The sequence below is a fragment of the Dama dama genome, chromosome 11, assembly GCF_033118175.1.
Source record: "Dama dama isolate Ldn47 chromosome 11, ASM3311817v1, whole genome shotgun sequence".
Lineage (NCBI taxonomy): Eukaryota > Metazoa > Chordata > Mammalia > Artiodactyla > Cervidae > Dama > Dama dama.
In genome coordinates this window covers 2,970,818-2,993,825 of record NC_083691.1, presented here as the reverse complement: position 1 = coordinate 2,993,825, position 23,008 = coordinate 2,970,818, and the positions used below count along the sequence as shown (strand labels likewise).

The following is a 23,008-nucleotide window of genomic DNA, read 5'->3' as shown; positions in this document are numbered from 1 at the left end:
AATGACTTGGCAAATGGTCTTAACGACAGAAGTCATGTTCCCTGGTAAAAAACCGACAGCATCCAGGTATACAATGTCACAGGCTGCCCCCACCCCCGGCCCAGAGACTCCCGGTGTCAGCTCCACGTTTACACCCCCGAACACCGCTTACTCATAAACAAACCCAGTCTGGGTGTTCTGTTGGTGAAATTCTCTAAAAACAGCTGCGGACGGCCCAGTGTTCAGAGGGCCCCCCCAGCCCCGTCCTGGGCCGGGCTTGTGTGCGAGAGACCCCCTCAGCATGGGGGCTCAGAAGGAGGCGGCCAGGGACTGTCGTTCCCAATGAAGTTATTTTTATGCGCAGAGATGTTTGTGGGAAAGTCAAGGGGAGTGGGAGGAAAGGAAACAGAGAGACCCGGCTCACAGGCGGGAAGGGGACCGTCCACTTCAGTGACTGCCTTCTGACCCTGGGATAGGGAGGGACGTGGGAGGGGAAGGACCCGGGGTGGTGGTGGGGGGAGCGGGGAAGGAGGGGATGGGGCTGGACTTCGCTTGGCCTGGCCAAGCTCCAGGGGCTCGGGCCGGGGGCTGCAGGGGGGCTCTGTACGGCAAAGCCCTGGTCCTCCTGGGGCCCAGCTCCAACGCAGGCCTAATTATAGCTGGGAGGGGACGGCCCCTGCTCCCCACAGAGCCTACGGAGATAAGCCTGTTTAGACAGGGCCTGCTGGTGGTCTTGCCGGTTCCCAGTCCTTCTCAGCCACCACGACAATTTTTGGTGGCCAGGCAGCTCCCAGGGGGTCAGGGAGGGTGTGGGCAGGGAGTCTGCCCAGACCCGCCTTCACTGAGCCAGAAAATTGCCCCCTACCTCCCAACCCCCGCCAATCCCTACCCCGTTACCCCCGTCCCCTCAGTCCTGCGCACCTCCACGCCCCCACCCACCCCCACTCCCACCTCCAACCTGCTGTCAGAAAGGAAGTCTTCCTGCCGGGATCCCTCTCCCCCCAACCCGCCGCCATCCTGCAGCCCTTGGAGGGGAGGGCGGGCACCCAGCCCCAGCGCCCTCACCCCTCGGTCTTCCCGAAAAGCCTTGCATCTTCTGGGCCTGATGAGAGAACTTCCTGCTGGAGACACCCGGCGTTCCTGGGCTGCTGGGCCTGCCTGTTTCCTCCTATTTTCTGACTCTCATCCACTCGTTCACGCATTCGTTTGTTCAATACACACAGGGGCGAGAAGAGAGGGGGCCGAATGCCCACGTCTGAGTCCGGCACCCTGCAGGCCGCGTGGGCGCCAGGCCGCCGAGACACCTGTCGGGGGTGGGGGGGAGGTGGGCAGCGGGCTGTGCCGCTGACCGACCCCACCCGTTTCCCATCTCTGTCCTCCACCGCCGTCTCTCCTGGGGGCCCCACCCATCAAGGCAGCCTGAGGTGGGTGCTCAGGGCGGCTGAATCTCCCTGGAGTCCCGGGGGTCCTTGCACAGGTGGGGAAACGGAGGCCAGGGCAACAGCAGGGCCCCAGCTGGCCACACGCCTGAGGCCCACCGAGCTGTCCTGACCTGACCCGTCCCTGCCACACTCTGGCTGGCGTCCCGCCCTGCCCTCACCGCCTGGGTGGGCCTCTGAGCTCCCTGGGACCCTGGGGGGGGCTGGTTCGGCCAGGTGCAGGGACCCCTGAAGGACACACTTCCTGGCCCTGCCCTTGAGGTGCCCAGAGTCGGGGGCTTTGTCTTCAGAGGGACCCAGGCATGGGCCAGGGGGCAGCCCCGGACCACTGGGCCCCTGCCACGGAGGGGGCGCCCCACCCTCATCCCAGGCCAGCCTGTATCCACTTGTGCGTCTGCCCGTGACACTGGGTGTGTCTGTGCCCCCCCGTGACACCTGGGTGTGTCTGCCTGCTGTGCCCACCTCTCTACTTGGGCCTTATCTGATGGGCCTGCTCCGTCCCTTGTGAGCCCACATGGGCCCCGAAGAGAAGGAGGCAGCCCACCCCTTACCCCTCAGCCCCTTCCAGCCACCCTGCCCTGCCCCTTCTTGGCGGAGGTGGGGGGGCCCTGTCCAGGCTGGCCGGCTGGCTCCCGCCTGGCTCGACGGAGTCCCATCTCACTGCACCTGAGATAAGGCCCCGGCTCAAAGCTGCTTTGTTCGGCCAACAAAGGGACATTTCTGCGGCGCCCTGGGAGCCGGGCCCTGGGCTGGCCCGGGCTGGGGACGCCCCAGCCCAGCCTCGGCACCGGCTCAGGAAACATTAGCCCGGCCCAGGCCGGGCCCTGGTGGCTGGGGACATACCTGTCGCAGGCTTCCCAGGCCCTCGGGCCCACAGCAGGTGTCTCCTTTCTGCTCCCCGGCCCAGCCTGCCCATGGCCCAGGCTGTCCGCTGCTCAGCTCCCAGCTACGGGGCCCACAGCCTCCACCTCCAGGGCCAGGATAGCAGCCACCTGCGGGCAGGGGGGGCCGGGTTCACTGCCAGGAAGCCGAGGCAGCTGGCCATCCACAGAGAGCAGGGAGACCCCCCCGCCTGGGCCTGGGCCCTAGTGCCCTAGTCCAGCCTCCTGGCCTTTGTTCCCTCTGCAAGGGTCATTCCCGCCCCCCACCAGCTAACTCTGACTCAAGGGCGCAGAGACTGAAGACAGCACCTGGGCAGGGTCCTCCGGATGTCCGGAGCTGGGCCGAGGGTCCACGGTGTTTGTGGCAAGTCGGATCGCAGCCCCCCAAGGGTAGGTCCACGTGGACCTTCCGAAGGAGGATTTCTCTGGACTCGGGGTCGGTGCAGATGTATTCAGGCAGGATCTGGAGATGACACCGTCCCAGGTTAGGGTGGCCCCACATACAATGACAGGCGTCCACGGCCCCACGGACATGCAGAGCAGAAGGCCGTGTGACAACAGGCTGGGATAACAGCGATGCGGCTGTCAGCCCGGGAGCCGAGAGTGTCGCCGGCCAGCTGCCAGGGGCTGGGAAGGGCAGGGAGCGGACCGTCCCTCGGAGCTTCCGAAGGATAGCGGCCTGCAGGCAGACTGGCCTCCAGAGCTGGGAGGCAGTTCCCTTCTGTTGCTCTAAGCTTCCCGGCTTGTGGTCCTCTGTGACGGCTGTCCCAGACACTAATAGCATCGCAGATGCCCCCACCCCCCTGCAGGGCCACCTGGAGCCTTCTGGACCCCCGCATCCCAGGGCGCCCCGCCTCCCAGGTTTGCAGGGTTCCCAGCAGGGCGTCTCCTGGAGCGCGGCGGGTGTGTCCCTTTCTAGCTGACCGCGGTGTCTGCCTCCCGCCAGGCACGCAGCAAGCACGCAGCGACCGCCCCGTCCCCAGGGAAGCGGCCAGGCGGTGCTGGTCTCCAGGGGCGGCCTGGGTGGCCGGGGAGCCCAACCTCGGCCTGGCAGTTCCCGCCCACCCCTCTGCCCCCCTGCTTGGGGTCTGCAGCGCCCCCAGCTTCCTCCCTCCTTCCCCTGCAGCCCTGGTCACAATGAGCGGCCCCGGGGCGTCCCTGCAGCCACCCTCCCCCAGGCTGGCTGGAGCCGGCCTTCCTTCCCCCTCACCCTCTGCTTCCCACGGGCAGGCGGGCAGGCCAGCTGCTCACCCGGGCCCAGCCTGCACGCCTCGGGTCACGGGGTCATGAGCAAGTGTGGCCGGGGAGCCAGGGCTCCTCATCCTGCTCCCAGCCTGGGGGCTGCCCCTCGGGTGGTTACGGGAGGGGACACTGAGGGCCAGCAACACGCTGAAGGGCACACAGCCAGCGAGGGTCAGCCTGGACGCGGGGGCCTGACTCACTTCCCTGTCACCCGGCCCCTGCCCCTCTGCCCGCAGTCCCTTCTGGAACCAGCCAACGGGGATGCTGCCCCCACCCCAGGAGTCGAAGGTTTGGACCTGAGCGACGAGGGGTGAATACCTCTAGTTCTCCGAGCCTCGGTCTTGGCACCTGCAGGATGGGACCCCGGGACAGGGTGGTGAGAAGGAGGAGGGCTGGGTGGGGCTCCTCCTGGGCCCCTAGCAGCCTTCATGCTTCCTCTTGCTCGTCCCAGCCAAGCAGAGGCTCATGCGTTCATTCATTCATTCACCCTCCACGTGTCTGCAGAGCGCTCACTGCGAGTCGGGCCCGTGGGCCCCTGGGAACCCGCCCTCAGGAGGGGCAGCCCTGCGAGGGGTCTGCAGAGACACCTGAGGCGGGGGCTGAGGCCAGCAGGGTGAGCGAGGGGGGGAGTCCCATAAACCAAGACAGCAGGCAATGTTCCAGGGGTCAACTCGGGCATAGACCCAGAGGCAAGGCCTGGGCACTGCGGGAAGGCGCAGACCCAGGAGCAGCGGAGCCAGACGCTGGGACGACCACAGGGCCAGACCCCACGGCCAGGGGGCAGCCAGGGCCAGCCTCCAACCCAGCCCCCCGCCCCGCAGACAGGAAGGGGGCCAGCACAGGGCAGCGCTCCCTCCAGGGCCGAGGGGCCGGCTCCCCGCACAGGTGCACGTTCGCGTCGCCACACTTTCCCACACACCCGGCCTGCACACTCACCCCCTCCCTCGGCCCCCGCGCTGATGGTGGAGACAGGCACTCAGGACTGGGGCTGGGCAGGAAATATCCAATAAATGTTTATCCGGTGACACATGGGCTGAGTCAAGAGCCCGGGGTGGGCCAAGAGCGGGACCCCAGACAGCGGGAGGTCCCGGGACAGGGGGTCTGGCCACCCCGAGCAGGGAACCATCCCGGCTCTGCCCACGCAGGGACCCTCTGGGCAGGTGCCCCGTCCTCCTGGAGGCATCTCCCTGCCTCCCCGCAGGGCATTACACAGCTGCAGGTTCCCTCTAGCCGCAACCCTGCCAGCTCCTTGCCTGGGGCCCAGGGCCTTGCAGACTTGGGTTTGGGTGAGGCCTGGTGGCTGAGAGAGGAGCCGGCTGTACCCCACGCCTGTGTGCATGTGTTAGGTCTCCGTCCGTGTGTGAGGGTGTCACCACGTGCACAAGAACATGAGCATGGGCTGCGTGGGTGCTCCTGTGTGTGCACGTTTGTGTGCACGTGTGAGCATGTGCTTGTCCTCAGGTGTGTGTGCTGGGCGGATGCCTGCGAGTGTACATGTGCACTCATGTGTGAGGACAAGTGTGTGCACATGCATGTGGATGACCATGTGCACACGTGTGAGGACGCGCATGCATGCACACACGTGTTGCTGAGCACGTGCACACATTGCCGTGTGTGAACATGTGCACACATGAGTATGTGCACACACATGTGTGGGCAAGCATGTGCACACATTACAGCGTGTGAACATGTGCACACACGTGTGTGTCGATGAGTGTGTGCGCACGTGTGTGGACGAGAGTGTGTACACATTGCACAGTGTGTGGGGGCCAGAGTGGGGCTTTCACCTGGCTCCGTGGCCCAGGAAGCACGCCAGTGGGCAGGGCCTCTGAAGGCGCTGGGGAGGTGGGCTCCAGGGTGGCACTGGGCTGGGGCTGGCCCAGGGCAGAGGCGGGCACCCACGAGCCCCCTCAGTGCCCCCCAGGGAGGCCCAGGGCTGCTGAGGCACAGCGAGGCAGAGACCCCAATGGAGGCCTGTGTCCCCTGGCCTGGGCGGGTCAGCAGTGGGCCTCCCGGTCCTCGTCTCCCTGTCTGATCAATGGGGGTGGCGTGGGCCCTTTCTCTCGGACATGCCCAAGCCCCGCCAGGCCCTGCTTACTCTCCAGGTGGACACCCCCCAGCCACTTCCTCCCACCACCCCCCACAGGCCACTGTCCCAACATCTGGTCGGCGTTTCCAGTGAGCCGCGGGGCGGGGGCTGGGAGCCAGGGGAGGCAACTGCGGAACAGTGTGGGAGTGGCCCTGGGACTGTGAGAACCAGCGTGCTGGGGGCGGGGTCTAGCCTGGCTAGTTGGGGGTAGGGGACCGGAGTGGGCGGGCCATTGGGCCCCAGCCTGACAGGGGCCAGAGGCAGGTGGGCGGGAGACCACCTCTCCGGGCTCTGCCAAGGAGGGGTCCTGGGCTGCAGAAGCCCAGCCTCCAGGCCATGGGAGGTGAGGGGCTCATCCACCCCAGGCCTTCCCCAGCGGGCTGCCCCCACCCCGGCCCTTCCCACAGCAGCATCAGAGTCCTCTTTGGTTGGGTGCAGCCTCCAGGCTGTAGGGAGGCCTGGGAGGTCAGAGCCCCTGCCGGGCCCAGAGTGACCTTCCTCGCGGTGGGGCCACCTGCCTCCTGTTGCTTGAACCCTGCCGGCCAGCTCTGGGTCCGCCCTTTGGCCTTGATGAGTTTCTGCATCCGAGCCTGCAGGGCGCACTGCGCAGAGCCGAGCCAGGATGCGGGTCTGAGCCCCTGCAGGGTCTGCCCCCCAGGCAAGCCTGCTGCCTGGAAGGGGGGTGCCAGGGCAGTAGGGTCAGGGCCCCTTGGCACACTGGGTCTGCATCTACCCTGGGCTTACCGCAGCCCTGGCGATAGAGGACGCAAGGACACCGGTCCGGAGCTCTGGGCTGATAGTGGCTCCAGGGGGGCGGCTCAGTCTGCTCCGGCTCAGCCCTTCCGGGTGAGGTAATGGGAAAAAGTTGCCGCAGACGAGCCCCCCACCCCAGGATCCCTGAAGCTACCCGCAGGCTTAGTGAGGCTCCTCCCGGTCAGATGCCCCAGGTCCCGGGGCCCCACACCCCTGGAGCCGGGGGCCGACGCGGGGGCGTTTCCGGGTTCTCAGACTCCACAGGCTGGGGGCTTATTTATCGCTGAGGCTTTGATTTGTGTGTGTGTTTCAGTCCTTCCCCTCCCCCTTGGAGTACAGGAAAGCAGTTCCCCAGGCTCTGGGAGCCTCAGAGGAGCGCCAGCCGGAAGGAGGGACAATTAAATCCAGAGGAGAAAGAGTTAACTCCGGTTCGGCTCCCCCCAGCCGGCTGGCCTGGGCACAATTCACCAGGAAATAAACAAGAAGCGGTTTGTTTCCATTTGTCCTCAAAAATACAAGGATTTCCTCTCTGGCTGGTCTGGCCTGCCCCCCAAGGCCCCTCTGTACCCCAGGGGGCAGGGCAAGAAGAGGGGTCCTAGGATAGGCAACCCCTCACTGGGCCCCTGCCACCCCATCACCTTCAGGCCCTGCAGCCGGCGGGGGTGTCCTGGGACCCCTGGGTGAATGGAAGGCCCTCTCTGAGTCTTGGCAGGTGAGCCAGCGCCTCCCCAAGTAGGGGACGGTGGATCGTGCCCCTCCCCCCTGCCTTGCTCACTCGCTCCCCGAGGATCTACTGTGTGTGGGCACAGCTCTGCTCCCAGGAGCTCACCACACAGACTGGAGAGCGGCTGCGTGCACCCACCCGGATGCCCAGACAGTCAGTGAGGGCGCAGTGGCTGGCCAGGTAGCAGATTGTGCAAAGGTCCTGTGGTGGGCCAGTACTTGGCGCCTCCAAGAAACAGGGAGGAGGGGGTGAGGCCCAGGGAGCCGAGAGAGAAAGGCATCAGGGCAGTGACAGCCTCCCCCGACACACCACCCACCACCCAGGCCCCAGGGAGCTCTGATCCCGCTGCAGAGGGGAGCCCTGCAGGGGTTAAGCCTCGGACGCTGTTTCATGATCCCTCCTTAGAAGCTCACGCCGGTGGAGGGGGACCTGGGGCAGAAGAGGGGCCCACAGAGCCTGCAGATTCTGTGGCACCACTGCTGGGAAGCGGCAGATGTGGGGGTCCAGGGTGAGGGGCCTGCCTTCTCCCAGGCAGGAAGGCGGGGAGGGAGCAGGTGGAAGTGTAGCTCTGGGACTTGGGGTGCAGCTGTCCTTCCAAACTGGAGACCCGGCATGGCCTCCCCGGGAGCTCAAAGCTGGAGGAGGCTTCGGTCTGAGCACGGGGCCCTGTGGCCAGGCCTCCGGGGGAGGGGCCCCTGAGGACGCGAGGAAGTCGGAGGAGGGGAAGGAGGAGGCTGTTCGTGGCCCCTGTGGCGTCCCGTTGCCACCCTGGCTAGATTTCCACGCCCAGAGAGTAGGGCCCCATGGGGTTGTGCCCTTGAAAGAGGTTAAGAACAGGCTCATTTAGTGGGAGCTGGGCCTCAAAGGGCCATGCTGTCTTTAATAGAGGAGCCTCCCAGGTGAAGCTTGGCCACACCACCACCTGAAAGTCCTCCTAGATTGCCTCACTGCCCTGAATCCCCACCAGTCCCCCATGCTGACTGTTCGCTCCGCCTGACGCTCCCTCCTCCCACCTCAAACCACTGGTGCTCTGCCTCCGTCGCCTCTCTTCCAGCAGCTGGCGCCTATATTCTTATCCACTTTGCCCAGGAGTGACAGCATTTGGGGGCTGGAGACGTCAATACACGGCCCCCGCTCCCAGGGAGTCCTGGGGTGTGTTTCGTGTGGTTCCCCGGCTCCTCCAAGGATTGAGCTGGCCTGGACTTCAGGTCTGCTCCTGAGAAAGCCGCAGCAGGTCCACTGGCCCCAGGGTGGCTCCACGGAGGGGATGCTCAGGGTGGGGTTCTGGAACCCAAGTGCTGTCCGGCCAGGCGGCTGAAGAGCCCCGGCCTAGTGCCACAGGTGTGTGCCCTTCCTGCCAGGGTGATCTGGGAGGGGAGGCCGGCCGTGGTCCTCCCAGACCCCAGGGGCTGGGGGACGATCACGTCACGGCTGGGTCTGGCCTGGTTTTTCAGCCTGAGCTCCCCTCTGCCCATGGGAGCGGAGGCTCACCCAGACCCCTGGCTTTACCTTGCGGCCAGAGCTGGGGCAGGTGACGCTGGGCGCCAGGACCTCGGTGGACCCACAGGACTGCAGCGGAGGCAGGCACGCCCCCCGGGAGGGGTCAGGGCTCTGACCTGGCGGGAGGGCACTCTGGGCCCTGGGTGAGGGAGGCCAAGGAGAGGACACCCCCAGAAGTGGCCACTCCTTCCTCTAGGGGTCTGCAGCCCTCTGTCCCGGGCGCCTCGCAGTTGCCCCATGGGACCTTCCCCTTCCCCCTCCCTCCCGGACCCCTCCCAAGGCCAGGCTGCTGTGACCAGCGGGGCAGGGGCGGGGGCACTAGTGAGGAAGGGCCCACAGGACCCTGGGGGTCTGAAGGATGCAGGTCAGGGCGGGGGCCGTGGCCATGCAGCGTGGGGAGAGTCCTGATGGTGGTTCTGGGCTGTGGGTCGGGATTTGACCCTGGAGCTGGTTTTGGGGTTCAGCCCACATTAGCCGAGGGGTGGGGGCAGCACATGTGAGCATCGGAAGGACGCAGAGAACCCTCTGCCCACCTCTGCCTTCCCAGAGGGCCCAGAGGCCAGCCCGGCCTACGCGGGAGGAAGCACAGGGCAGCGGAGGCTCCGTGGTGGCCGAGCCGTGGAGGCCGGCTGGACGGGAGAGGGTGCTTCCAGGAACCACCTCCCAGCTCCCGAAGCCTCCATGATGGGGAGTGTCAGAGGGCAGAGGCCAGGGGTGCAGAATCGCCCCAGGGCAGCTGAGCCAGGACAGCGGCCGGCGTGTCTAGCCCCCACGGACCCGCGGCAACGGTGGCAGGGCGCGCTGGTCTCTGTCAGCCATGGGGCGAGGCCGATGGGAACGTGGGGGTCAGCTGGCCCGGGGGTTGTCCCACAGTGTGGGCACAGGTGAGCTGGAACGGCGCCAGCTGCTTCAGGAGAAGCATTTTCACCCAGGTCCAGGGCCCGAGCCTGCTTTCAGACCCGGAGCCCATCGCTTGAATCGGAGCCGGTTCCCTTAAGGAAGGACCCTGTGATGACAAAGCAAGGTTTGCAGAGGCAGTTCTGCCAGTGCCTCCTGGAAGGGCCTGGCTGTTTCCCAGAGCAGCTATGCACCCGAGGGAGCTCACCGGGAGACCACTGTGACCCGTGGCCGGACCATCCAGCGGAACGTGGAGGTGAGGTCAGGAGTGGTGCCTCTCTGCGGAGCATCCTACAAGCTCGCTGTGTTGACGATATTGAGAGAATCTGACTGGTCCCAAGAGGTGCCACGTGGTTGATAAGCCGGGCAGAGACTCAGGGGCTTCTCCCCCAGTGGGTGGTACCGATTGCAGAGACCGATGCCGCCCTCCAAGACTGCAAGGGGCCGCTGGTCTCCGAGGGTAGTGGTACAATGGCGCCTTTGCACCTGCCCCGGCTGCCTCGGTGGTCCAACAGGCAGCTCCAGAGACCCCCCTGGGCACTGCTCCACCCCATTTGTTGGGCGGCTCAGAACACAGTCAGTTTTGAGTGGGACCCAGAGCAAGGGAGCATCCGCAGCGAATTGGAGCTGTAAGGCCGCCGTACCCCATCGGTCCAGGACCAGGAGACTCCAGGAAGCCAGAGTCATCGTATATAAAAGAACTGGGTAAGCCCAGCCAGGGGAAAGAACCCGCCTGCCAATGCAGGAGACATGGTTTCGATCCCTGGGTGGGGAAGATCCCCTGGAGAAGGAAATGGCTATCCACTCCAGTATTCTTGCCTGGAGAATCCCATGGACAGAGGAGCCTGGCGGGCTGTGGTCCGTGGGGTTGCGAAAGCGTCAGACACGACTGAGCGATGAAGCAACCACAAGCCCAGCCAGAGGGCTCCGGCCACAGATCTGATCGCTGGGCCTCACCGCTGCGGGACAAGCTAAGCCCAATGTGCCGGGCGGGCGGTACCAAGGGCCCGCGGGGGCTGGGCAGGGGCCCCAGTTCATGTGGATCAGGAGCTTCAGAAAGGGATCTTATTTGGACACATGGTCTTCACAGGTGTAATTAGTTAAGGGTCTTGAGATGAGACCACCCTGGGTTGAGGAGGGCGCTGAACCCACTGTCAGGTGCCCTTCAAAGAGAAGAGGGAACAGACTCAGTCACAAACGAGAAGCCCGGTGAAGACAGAGCAGAGACTGGAGAGACACGACCATAAGCCAAGGGACCCCGGAGCCCCCAGCAGCTAGGTGAGGCAGGAAGGACCCTCCCCTGGAACCTTCGGAGGCAGCGTGGCACTGGGACACCTTGATTGCAGGCCTGCGCCCTCCAGAACTGTTGCTGCCCAGTCACGTCCAACTCTCTGCGACCCCATCAACTGCAGCACGCCAGGCCTCCCTGTCTGTCACCAACTCCAGGAGTTTACTCAAACTCATGTCCATTGAGTCAGTGATGCCATCCAACCATCTCATCCTCTGTCGTCCGCCTCTCCTCCCGCCCTCAATCTTTCCCAGCATCAGGGTCTTTTCCAATGAGTCAGCTCTTCCCATAAGTGGCCAAAGCATTGGAGCTTCAGCTTCAGCATCAATCTTTCCAATGAATATTCAGACTTGATTTCCTTTAGGATGGACTGGTTTGATCTCCTTGCTGTCCAAGGGACTCTCAAGAGTCTTCTCCTGAACCTCAGAAAGCATCAATTCTTCGGCACTCAGCCTTCTTTACGGTCCAGATTTCACATCCATACATGACCACTGGAAAAACCATAGCTTTGCCTATATGGACCTTTGTCACCAAAGTGATGTCTCTGCTTTTTAATACACTGTCTAGGTTTGTCATAGCTTTTCTTCCAAGGAGTAAACATCTTTTAATTTTATGGCTGCAGTCACTGTCTGCCATGATTTTGCAGCCCAAGAGTACAAAGACTGTCACTGTTTCCACATTTGCCCCTTCCATTTGCATAAAGTGATGGAACCAGATGCTAGAATGCGGAGAATCTATTTCTGTTGTTGGCAGCCCCTGGCCTGTGACCCTTTATAATGGCGGCTCCAGGAGAATCAAACAGTGCTGAGAACAGGACAAGGAGTGATGTGACGAGGGCTGCCCATCCTGGCCCCCAAGCCCCAAGTTTGAGCAGCAATGTGCCAGGTTATCAGTGGCCCTGGGGCAGCCCTTGGCCAGTGACTGACTGGAAGCCAGCCTCCCTCCTGCATTGGATCCACGTCTGTAATGAGAGGTCTTGGGAGGAAGCGTGTGCCCGGGCCCCTGAGAGTGGGCACCTGTCAGAAGGACATGTGATGTCTGGTGCCTCGCCTGCCTCCAGGGCAGGTGACGCCCCTGTCCTAGGGTGGGGCTGGATTCACGGTGCACCCCCGGCGGCCACTCATCACCTCTCCCCAGGGACCAGCACTGTCTCCTGGGGGAGCTCAGAGCAGCTTTCCCGGCTACGTGGTCCCAGGTGTGCCCCAAGGAGAACCTCAGGGAAGGACCACTCGCCCCGGGATCTCCCCGGAGAGTGCTGTTTCCAGTCGCCGATGGGTAAAGAAGCTGCACAGGAGACTTGGATGCCTCAGAATGAAATGTCTGTGCTTTGAACGACACTATCAAGGCGGTGGAGAGGCAGCCCAGAATCATATACATGACGAGGAGTAATATCCAGGATTCACTAAAAATTCCTACAGGGACTTCCCTGGCGGTCCAGTGGCTAAGACTCTGCAATCCCAATGCAGGGGGTCCGGGTTTGATCCCTGCTAAGGGGATTAAATCCCACGTGCTGCGAGTAAAGATCCCACTGCTGCAATGAAAATCGAAGATCCCGCGTGCTGCAACGAAGACCCTGGGCAGTCAAATAAATTAAAAAAATGTTTTTCTTTTTAAAAAAAGAACTCCTACCACTCAAAAACAACAAAAACAAACAGTCCGACTCCAAATGGGCAAGAACACAAACAGACATCTCTCCAAAGGAAATCTACATTTTACCAGCAAGCACGTGAAAAGATGCTAAACACCACTGATCATCAGGGAAAATGATCGTTACCACAGTGAGGTACCATCTCATGTCCATTTTATCATGATACTATAAATATAAAACAGAACCACCAGAAAACAAGTTTTGATGAGGATGTGGGGAAACTGGAAACTGTGTGCACTGCTGGTGGGATGTAAAATAGTGCAGCTGCTTTGAAAACAGTGTGATGGTTCCTCAAAACATTAAACATAGAATTATTAACACCACAGAGGGATGTCCCAGGTGGTCCAGTGGCTAGGCCTCCGTGCTTTCATTACCGGGGCCGGGTTTGATCTCAAGCTGAGGAATTGAGATCCTGCAAGCCTCTGCAACACGACCAGAAATAAATAAATTAATTAATTAAAATGTAAAAAAAGGATTACCAGACGATTCAGCAATCCCACTTCTGTATGTTTACCCAAAAGAACTGAAAACAGACTTGAGTAGGAATTTGCTCGCCCATGTTCAGAGCGGCATTATTCACAACAGCTGAAATGTGGAAGCAACCTGAGTTTGCCCTGATGGGTGAACAGCGGAAGTGAGTGTGGGCAGCACTAGCCTTGGAATACGATTCAGCCCCGAAAAGGAACTGAATCTTGATGCAGCTGGCAGCGTGGATGAACCACAAGGACATTATGCTGAGTGAAATCGGCCAGCCACAGAGGAACGATTATACTCTGTGACTCTAGCTCGGTGGGGTCCCAAGTGGTCACGTTCACGGAAACAGTCCAAAGACGGCTTCACTTTATCTGTGGGGAGATCCGGGCTGTGGAAACAGGAGGGGCCAGTTCATCCCAGTGCTTCTTTTAGGGGAGCCAGGACCCCCCCGACCCAGCCCGGCCCTCCTGGGCTGGGCTTTCCTCCTCTGTCTGATGGTTGATGGCTTGGCGAGCTGTCATGGGTGTGGGAGGCTCCTGAGACGATGCCTGGTACCAGAGTCCCACTGCCACAGCCCCTGGCTAGGCCCTCAGAGCCTGACGGGAAAGAGGTGTCCCAGACAAGGCTGACTCTGACGAGGGTCAGAGGAGTGCCCCACGGGACGCCGGGAGGGGACGTCACCTGCCAAGTCAGACAGCCCCCGTGCTGTCCCTGCTGGGCTCGGCCGGGCACCTCTCTGACCCTCGGTCTCTTCATCTGCTCAGCAGCATTTGTAATAGTACCTCAAAAATCGTGCTCAGCAAGCACCTGGAACACAAGCAGCAGCTTTACAACCAAGCTGCCCTGAAAGCACGTTTGATAAACCGGGGAACAGTGCCTTCCGTGAGACCAGTGCCACAACTAGCAAGGGCACTGCAGAAACATGTCCAATGGTCCGGGTGAGTGCTCACCATCCAGCGTCAGATGAGAGCGTGATTGGATGACAAACCGGTGAGTTTACCCCGTGGCTGTCTCACCCTCTGGAGGGGAAGCCCGGGCCCCAGGGCGGCTTGTTTGCAACAGCCCCTCTGGTCTAGGGGCAGCTCTGAGCCCTGAGCTGCTTGGGGGTCACTCGTGGAATGAATGAATGAACAGATAAATGAGTGAACGGTGCCTCCAACTTTGTGAGGCAAGATGCGTCACTATGAGTGTGCAGAGCCAACCTAGGACATGCCCCAGATACTAAGAAACTGCCCCTGCCAGGAGGAATTACTGCTGATTTTTATCTCCTTTTTTTGTGTGATCCTCCCCTTATTTTTTGCATTTCCAAAGAGCTGCAGTGAATGTGTGGGAGAAAAGGTCAGAGCTGATGGGTGGTTGTGCAGGGTGGGGGTGGGGGGTGGGAGTCGCAGCTCTGTGCCCTCTGGCCCTTCTGCCAGGCAGGATGGATGGATGGATGGATGGATCGTAAGGAGGAATGGTCCTAACCCCACGGACTGGGCAGTGGGTGCTGGAGGCCCATGGGCTTCAAGCCCTGAGGAATGTGTTCATTTCACCCCCTCCCCACCCCGGGGAAGGGAAAGGGCACGCTGCAGCTCCCCACTCTGCTCCCCGGCTTCCAGGCCCCTTGCACAGGGCATTTTGCAAGAGATGAGAAGGAAAAACCAGGCCCTCCCCGCTGCCATGCTCTGGCCCTCGGCAACAAAAGTGATTCTGTACTTGAGAAAAGGAGAGGGTTATGAGAAAAACTTCCCGTTACAGGGCTTTACATTTGGAGGGAAAATGCCCGGCCTTGCCGGGTCGTACCAAGGGGGGCTGTCACAAAAGCCCCTTTGTTCCCCCCACCAGTGCCCGACAATGGTACAGAAAGAAATTATCTTTTCAGCAAAAGATTAAGTGGGCGTCCCAGCCAGGCTGGCGTGTTTCCTTGTGGCTGGGAGTGGGGGGTGGGGTGGGGGGGTGGACTCCTCTTCAGCCCCAGGTCCTGGTGGGCCTCTTGGAGGAGGCAGCAGCGGCGTTCCCAGGAGCTGACGGCACAGCTGGGAGCAGGGGCGGGGAGACCCCACGGCAGGATGAGACAGCTGTTGCCCCTAGTTACAGATAGGGAAGCCGCCGCTGCCCCACCCCCGCGGCAGCAGGCTCTCCCAGGGTCTCCCAGGGTCCCTGGCCGGCCCTCCCTGCCCTGGGAAAGGGATGATGTCAGAGCAAGGGGGCTTGGGCCACCCAGGCGGGCATCAGGGGCTGAGCCTCCAGGGGGAATTAGGAGACCAGTCTGCGGCGCTCACCTGCCCGCCTGGCTCACCTACCCGCCTGGCCTTCGCCCAGCCTCGCACCTGAAACTCCCAGTTTCAGTCTCCACTGCGTCCAAGACTGCGCCCCACCCAGCATCAGCCTGCCCGCCCCCCACCCCCCCAGCACTCCTGAGAAAGCCCCTCCTGAGAAAGCTCCCAGGACAGGGGCTGCCGGAGGCTGGGCTCCTGGGTTTGCACGGCTCTGGGGGACACGTGTGCTTTCAGGAATGGAGATGAATCTGGATGGGCTGGGACCACCCTCAGCCCAAAGCCCTCAGTCCAGACTGGGTGCCAGGGGGCAGGGGGCATCTGCGGAGAGGGACCACCTCCAGCCTGTCTCCAGCGGCACCAGTGAAGGCGAGGAGCAGGTCAAAGTGTGGAGGAGACCCCCATCCTCAGCCCCTCTCTGCCAGAGGGGCCTTGGAACAGGCTGGAACCCAGGGCGTCTGTGGGTCTCTGTGGGGGCAGGGAGGCCCTGAGTTGGGAGGGTGGGCTCAGAAGGTCCTGCTCCCACCCTGCGCCGCCCCCCAGCAGGCTCTCCTCACTGTCCCTCTTGCCCTCGGAAGGGACGGGGTGGAGGTTCAGCTGGCAGGAGATTGGGGGTCATAAAGGCTCCCGGTTATGGGGGTGGGCTCAGAGAGGAAGGGTGGGCTAGAGGGAGAGTGTGAGCCCTCCCCCGGGCCTGGGGCTGCCCACCTGAACCTTCTTGAGTCATCCGTCTCCTCCTGCCCTCCCCTGTCTCTCCTGCCTCACTTCTAGGCCCAGAAACTTCCAAGCAGACTCTCGGGGGTGGGGGGAAGCAGCCTGGCTACTGGGCCCCCACTGCCTCATGATGGACGGGAAGCCAAGGCCCAGAGAGGAGCTGACCAAGTGAGGTGGGCAGCGGGTGGCGGGGGCGTATGATGACCACGGCTTCCCACGGCTGACCCCCAGTGTGGCCATGGTGGCCAGCGAGGGGAGGAGCAGCCCCAAGCTGCCCAACATCTTCCTGTTCATAACTCGTAACTCGAACGGGGCCTGTCTCCAGGTGATTTTGCAGCTTTGCTGAGCTATTGCTCAGCTTGGGTCCTGGCTATGCAGCCCTGTCTGTGGCCCTGAGAGCCCAGGACAGGGCCCCTGGGTGCCCACAGCCGCTGCTCACATCCCAACATGGATGGACCCCTCCAGAGTCCCGAGTGCTCAGAGGAGACACAGCCTGTGATGTGAGGTGTCCACGTGCACGGCGGGGGTGGGCGTGTGGGAGGGACGGTGCACCTAGGTGGGGTGGGTCCCCCAGACGCCCAGCCGTCTTGTGAGTCACATCCTGGGGATGCAAGGCGCTCAGCTTGGCCCTGACCCTGCAGTGGGCCTTGTTTTACAGCTGGATTCACAGAGCTTGGGGGCCCTGCCGTGGCTGCAAACTGGTGGGCTGGAGCCCAGCTCGGCCTCAGGGGATCTCTGTGGCCGCTGGCCTCCGGGGTCTGCCGGTGTCCCTGCTGTGCCATCACTCAGGGGTCCCCACACCCTGCTCTGGGCTGAGCACCAGGGCGGCTGAGTCTCCCTACTCACCACCGAAGGCTATGCCTGAGCCTTCATGACCCCGGCTCCCTGTGAGGCCCCAGGGCTGTGTGTGGGGGGGTGGGGAGCCCGCCCCGAGGGCCTCTGTGAAGTCTCCGGGGGCAGCCCGAGCCCCGGCGTCTCAGCTCGGGGGGCTGCCACCCACACGCCCTGAGCGCTGCGCCCCCCAGGCCGAGTGGAAACGGGGCAGAGGAGCCAGAGGGCAGCTCCGTGCCCTCCCTGCAGGCCCTCACCTGCGGCCCCGTCCCGCCCGGCCTGCTGCGCTCAGCTCTACCCCCCGAACCCCGTCAGTGTCTGCACCCGGGGACTGGCCGAGAACGAGTAAGAGGTGGGGCCCCGGGTCCAGCCCCCGCTGCCCCTCCCCGCGAGCACCCATGCCGGAGGCGCCTGAGGGTGGCGGGCAGGGACTCGGTGTGTGTCCGGGGGAGTGTGTGCATGTCGGGAATGTGCCGCAGGCTCCATGCGGAGGCGCATCTGTCCCCGGGTCCCGCCCCGTCCACCGCGTGCTCCTCCCGTCCCGGCATCACCGCGCCGGGTAGAGAGCTGCCCGGGCAGATTCCCTCGTCTCCCAGCCTGGGTCTCGAGCGCCTTGGGGTGCCCCAGTCAGTAGGGAACTCTCTGATCGCTTGGCCCCGTGTTGTGGGGGGCGTCCGTGCTCGCTGCTCCCAGGCATTGCTGAGAATCCCAGGTGGCTCCCCCAAGCTGGGGACCAGGAGACGTGGCAGGAGAGGCCGCCCTTGCCAGATGTCCTGGACTCCACGCCAGGCAGGGGCTTCAGGGCATCCTACAGCACCTTGGGCTCGCCTCCAGGGTGGGCACCAGGGCAGCGGGGACACAGCCCCTCCCAGAAGCAGTTCCCTTGCAGGGGGAGGCCCCGGGAGCTCCTGTCAGCCCTCCCAGGTGGACGCAGGGGCCGGGTGACCCGGGCCAGGCGCCCTGCACGGCCCTCGCTTCCTCCGTCCACTCTGCGTGCTGGCAGGAGGCGGGGTGGGGGTCGGGGGTGCAGAGCGCCAGCGCCGGGGCCTGCCATGTCTGGGGTCTCCAGGCGGTGATTTTGGGACTGTGGGTGGGATGCGGGAGGAGAGAGGTCCCTAGGGCCCTAGTGTGTGGGGGAGGCAGGTGGAGAGGGGCGGGCCAGGTGGACAGGGACACCTGCCGCTGCAGCCTGGGAACGTGGGAACTGAGCTAGCCTTCGGCGCCGGCGGACGGCCTGGTCCCGCAGGGGGAGGTGGGGGCGGGGCGGCCGGCCTGGGGCGGGCCGGGGTCCCTCAGGTGGGCTCCCGAGCTGGTGCTGACCCTCCCCTCGAGCGAGCACCGCTGCTATTCAAGCTCCAGTCTGCGGCGGGCTCCGCTGAGCCCCGGGCCCCGACCCGAATCTGTCCTGGGGAAAGGGTGGTGGCCACAGAGCCTGGAGGACCACAGAGAGGGGTCCAGCCCCCCAAGGCTGTGCATGCCCCTGCACCCCCACTGCAGCAAAGCCTCTCTGCCTGCGTCCACCCACCAGGGGCCTGGCACACCTCCACTGCCCCCCTCCGCCCAGTTCCTGGCAGTCAGAGTGCCTACATCACGCATCTGTGGCCCCTTCCCACTGGTGACCCCACACCCAGCAAGCCCTTGGGCCCCGGGCTGCGGGCATAGGCCACAGAGGGCGTGGGAAAGGGACTCTGGTGGGAGGCGCAGTCCCTGCAGCCCTCGCAATCTAGAAAGGCCTGCACTGCGCCCACTTTACAGACGGGGACACTGAGGCTTGGGTGGGCCCCCCGGTTCCTTCGGGCAGCACCTGGTGAGAGGCGGGGTGTGGGGCCTGCATGGCGGGCCTGCAGGGCTCCCCCGTTCCTGCCTGGGGCTGTCATGCACTGTCTCCACAGGCGTCTGGACCAGGGCTCCGCCAGTCGTTGGGGGAAGCTGAGGCCTGACACCGAGCACGACCCCCGTCTCCCCTGACCACTGGGGGTTGAGCTGGAGTTTGAGTCCGGGAGCCAGGCTCTTGCCCAGGCTGGCCACCCTGGAGGGCAGTGGGTGGGTGGGAAGGATGGAGCCCTGGCTGGGTGGGCTCTGGCAGGCCCGCTGGCTGGAGGCGGCCCTCTGGTTAGGTGTCTTAGGGCCCAGGGCAGTGGTTGTGTGAGTTCAGGCTCTCAGCAGCCTGGGGACCCCCATGGCTGGAGTGGGGCCATCTGCGGGGAGCCACTGTGCTTCTAGCCCCTGCTGAGGGCTCCCCGGCTGCTGGCCACGGCCCAGCCAGACCAGCTCTGCACACCCAAATGTCCGTCGAATCTCCAGACCCTCACCCCGGGCTCAGTTTCCCCACCTGTCAGCTGGGGGGGACACCTCCTCCCCTGATGAGGACTCAGCCTGAGACCCACGGACTCCCCAGTCTGAGCTCGAGCCTCCTGGGGTCTCTTCCTCTGACTCTGAAAACTGGGTGTGCCGTTCTGTGCTAAGGTTCATGCTCTCCGGGGAGGTGAGGATCAGATTGTGGGGTGTCTGGAGCCCCCAATGTGAAGGGGCAGTGGGGGAGGGCAAGGCTGTAGTTCCCCAGACTTGGCTCAGAAGTGCGGGCAGGGGGTGTGGCTTGGGGGGTCCCGTGGAAGGGTGCTCAGGGCGGGGGTCACTCCAGGGCGGGAAGGGGGGCCCATGCTGCAGATAACAGGGGCCTGAAGCGGGAAGGCAGGATCAGGAGAGCCGTGGGCAGATGGGGGCATGCGGGGAGGGGGGCCATGCAGGGGCACCGGGGCCTGCTGGACAACGGACCATTGGACGTTTCCCCAAAGGCTCACCCGCCAGGGCTCCGGCCTCCCTGAGCTGGAGGCCGCCCCGGAGCCAGGATTTCCTGAGGGAGTGTGTGTCAGAGCCGGTGGCTGGCTGGGGCCCTGGACAGGGTGGCTCCTGGACAGGAAGTATGTGTCCCTGATCCCACCACTTAGGACTCTCCTGAGCCCCAGACCAGCAGCTGGGTGGGTCCTGGGAAGGGAGAGTGCAAGCTGTGCCCACAGGACCCGACCAGCCTCACGCCCCAGGCCCTCCCCAGCTCAGGAGCCCCCCAGGGCTGCCCTTGGCTCATGAGATTCAGGCACCCTTGTCCCAAAGTCAGCATCTCCCCCAGCTCCACACCTAGGACCATGTCCTCTAGCATCCTAAAGGGCCAGGGAAACATCTCCTCCTGCAGGAAGGTGGCGGGGAAAGACCTTCCACCAGTGGGCATGGCCAGGCCCTTCTTCCCAGGGTAGGGTTCTGAGGGTTTCCCAGCAAGTCAGACCCCAGGCTGAGTTCCTGGACTGAGCCTGGGCTGCTCTGCTGCCCCAGACAGGCTGAGAGAGGCCCCTGGAGCTGGAAGGAACAGGGGGTCCAGCACTGTTGGGAAGCCTGGCCTGGCCTGCCCTTCCTGGGCCCCCCGCCAGGCTCCATCTCTGGGTTCTGGCTGCCCTGACCCCGGGCCACACTTACCAGCTCCTTCCCCTGTCTGCTGCCTGCTGGGGGCTCCCCAGTTCCAGGGACCTGTCCCTTCAGGCACAGCTCCCCACATGGATTACGTGCCTCAGGCTGGAGGTCTGGGCAGGGCCCATGAGTCCCAGGGACACACGGCACTTTGCTGCTCCTGCTGACCCAAGGCATGGGGTGGAGGGCTGGCTGGAGCACCCACAGGCAAGGTGCTGGGCCCCCAGGGTGAAGTGGGCTCAGGACGCCCTGCCTCCAGGCTGTGCTGAGACCCCCAGGACCCATCTCAGTTAATGGTGTCTGTGGGCCTGGCTTTGAGTTCATTTGGCTGCATTCATTCACTTAATGAGTATTTATTAAGCTCCACTGTTTGCAGGTGCTGGCCCCTGCCAGCATCGGCCCCTCCTTGGGGTGCCCCCGGCAGGAGGGATCTCGGGGATTGGAGTCGGGGGGTGGGAGTGTCTGCCCAGAGACAGTGTGGCTGCAGTCATGGGATCGGGCCAGTGGGGGAGCTGAGGTCAGAGAGGGGGTCATGTTCCACACCCCTCACCTTCACATCTGTTCTTGGAACTCAGGGCCGGACCCCTGGCAGGACAACTGTCTGCTGACGGCTGTCCAGAGGCACAGAGGGGCCTTGGTGGGCAGCTGCATGGGTGGCTGACGCAGGTGCTTCAGGGGTCAGCATGGGGTCCGTGTGCTGCTCCGACCTCCAGGGACACGGCTCTCCCAGCTGCCCGTACGGGACCTCTGTCCCCCCAACCCGGGGTGGGTCCTCCCGCTGAGCTGCGCGTCCGCCTCCTCCCTTCACCCCGCCTGGCTCCCCTGACAAATTTCTGTCCCTCTTTAGACCTTAGCCAGGACAGGCCCCACCAAGGCCTTCCAGACACGTTCTCCACCCTCTTCCCAGGGAGGCCATGCCCCGTGCTGTGCACCCCTCTGTCCGGCCCTTCTCTCCTGGCCCAGGCTGGACCCTGAGCCTGGAGGTCATCACTGCCGTCCAGCGAGGCCCCCGCCCCGTCCTGTGAGAAGCAGCAGTCTGATTCCAGGGCGGCCGAGGAAGTGAGGAGGGGTGGAAGCAGCCCGCCCCCAGGACAATGCCCTAGTGCGGGGCCGCAGGAGCTGTACCCGTGCTGGCTGGGCCCCTCGCCCCCCACCTGCCCCCGGGGGCCTGAGGCTGGATGGACTGCGGGCCACGTGTTTCTGGATGCCCAACGTGCCCTTGCTCTGGGGGGTAGTGCCCGCTCTTCTTGGCAGCTCTTCTGGGGCAGGCCTGAAGGGCCAGGAAGGAGGGTGCTGTCAGAGGAAGGGGACCCACAGCCATGGGGCCCTCAAGGGCACGGGACGCCCAACCCCGGCCCTCACCCTGCCCCCACCCTGACCCAAAGGCCACTGTCACCAGCCGCATGGTTGGACTCCTCCCCGAAGCTCTGGACACTCACTGGAGTGAGCTCTGGACACTTCCCACCCTGGAGTCTGGGAAGGAGGAGGAACAAGAAATTAGGGGTGTGTGTGCGTGCATGCGTGTGCGTGTGGGTGTGTAGGCGTGCTTCCCCTCCCACGCCCATAGTTGGGTCATTCCCTGAAATGATGTACTGCAGGTGACCTCACACTCTGCTGGCAGGCACTGGGGTCCCTGGAACAATGGCCCGGGACCGGCATCCCAGAGCGGGCTGCAGGGACAGGCGGGAACCTCTCCCCTGCCCTTTCTCCAGCCCCTGCAAAGACCTGGCTCAGATGGCCTTTTTGGGAACGGCTGCCGCACGGCCCCTGAGAAAGTCCCGCCCACAGTGCTGTCTCTGTTCTCTCTTCTGTATCCTCTCCCCAGAGCCCAACCCGGCCTAGAGTAGATGCCCCGTGAACCTGCGCTGAGTGAGTGGAAGAGGGGAGGAGTGGATGGATGGTGGGTGGATGGATGGATGGATAAGTGGATGGATGGATGGATAAGTGGGTGGATGGATGGATAAGTGGATGGGTGGGTGGATGGATAAGTGGGTAGATGGATGGATAAATGGATGGATGGATAAGTGGATGGATGGATGGATAGTGGATAGATGGATGGATAAGTGGATGGATGGATGGATAAGTGGATGGATGGGTGGATGGATAAGTGGATAGATGAATGGATAAATGGATGGATGGATAAGTGGATGGGTGGGTGGATGGATAAGTGGGTAGATGGATGGATAAATGGATGGATGGATAAGTGGATGGATGGATGGATAGTGGATAGATGGATGGATAAGTGGATGGGTGGATGGATAAGTGGATGGATGGATGGATAAATGGGTGAGTGGATAAGTGGATGGGTGGATGTATAAGTGGATAGATGGATGGTGGGTGGATGGATAAGTGGATAGATGGATGGATAAGTGGATGGGTGGATGGAAAAATGGATGAATGGATAAGTGGATGAATGGATGGATGGATGGATAAGCAGATAGATGGATGGATAAGTGGATGGGTGGATGGATAAATGGGTGGGTGGATAAGTGGATGGGTGGATGCATAAGTAGATAGATGGATGGTGGGTGGGTGGCTGGATGGATAGATAGATGGAAGGAAGGAAGAATGGGAGGACAAATAAATTCACACCAGGCTCTGTTGTGTCCTCGGATTACATACACCAGTAGGAGAGGGAGTTAGACATTAGGATTTATGCTCAGTGTAGTCAGCACTGAGATAAGGATGCATGGATCACGCAAGAATACAGGTGAGGGACCTTCGCTTCAGGGGGATTCAGGGAGGCCTGATTGGAGATCCAGGTTGAGACCTGAAAGACAGATAAGAGGCAAAGTCATGTTCCAGGCAGGGCACAGCGTGGCCAAAGGCCAG

At 63.0% G+C, this 23,008-nt stretch overlaps 1 protein-coding gene across 1 annotated transcript; it reads right to left on the bottom strand.

The window, feature by feature from the left end:
* Positions 1-228: 228 nt before the first annotated feature.
* LOC133065241 (uncharacterized) lies at positions 229-3,083 on the bottom strand. Its single transcript, XM_061156066.1, has 4 exons — positions 2,609-3,083; positions 2,262-2,410; positions 1,045-1,283; positions 229-671 (listed from the first exon to the last, which is right to left on the bottom strand). Exons 1-4 carry the CDS (start codon positions 3,081-3,083, stop codon positions 629-631), a joined length of 906 nt encoding a protein of 301 aa, XP_061012049.1. The 3' UTR covers positions 229-628.
* Positions 3,084-23,008: the final 19,925 nt, after the last annotated feature.

Bases quoted from the DNA above. Each gene is read 5' to 3' on its own strand.
- LOC133065241 (XM_061156066.1), bottom strand. From the start codon at position 3,083: ATGCTATTAGTGTCTGGGACAGCCGTCACAGAGGACCACAAGCCGGGA. The intron at 2,411-2,608 runs GTGCTGTCTTCA...CCCTGCCCGCAG, and splicing joins ATCCGGAGGACCCTGCCCAG to GTGGCTGCTATCCTGGCCCT. The intron at 672-1,044 runs GTGAGGGCGCTG...TTATCTCCGTAG, and splicing joins CTTTTCGGGAAGACCGAGGG to GCTCTGTGGGGAGCAGGGGC.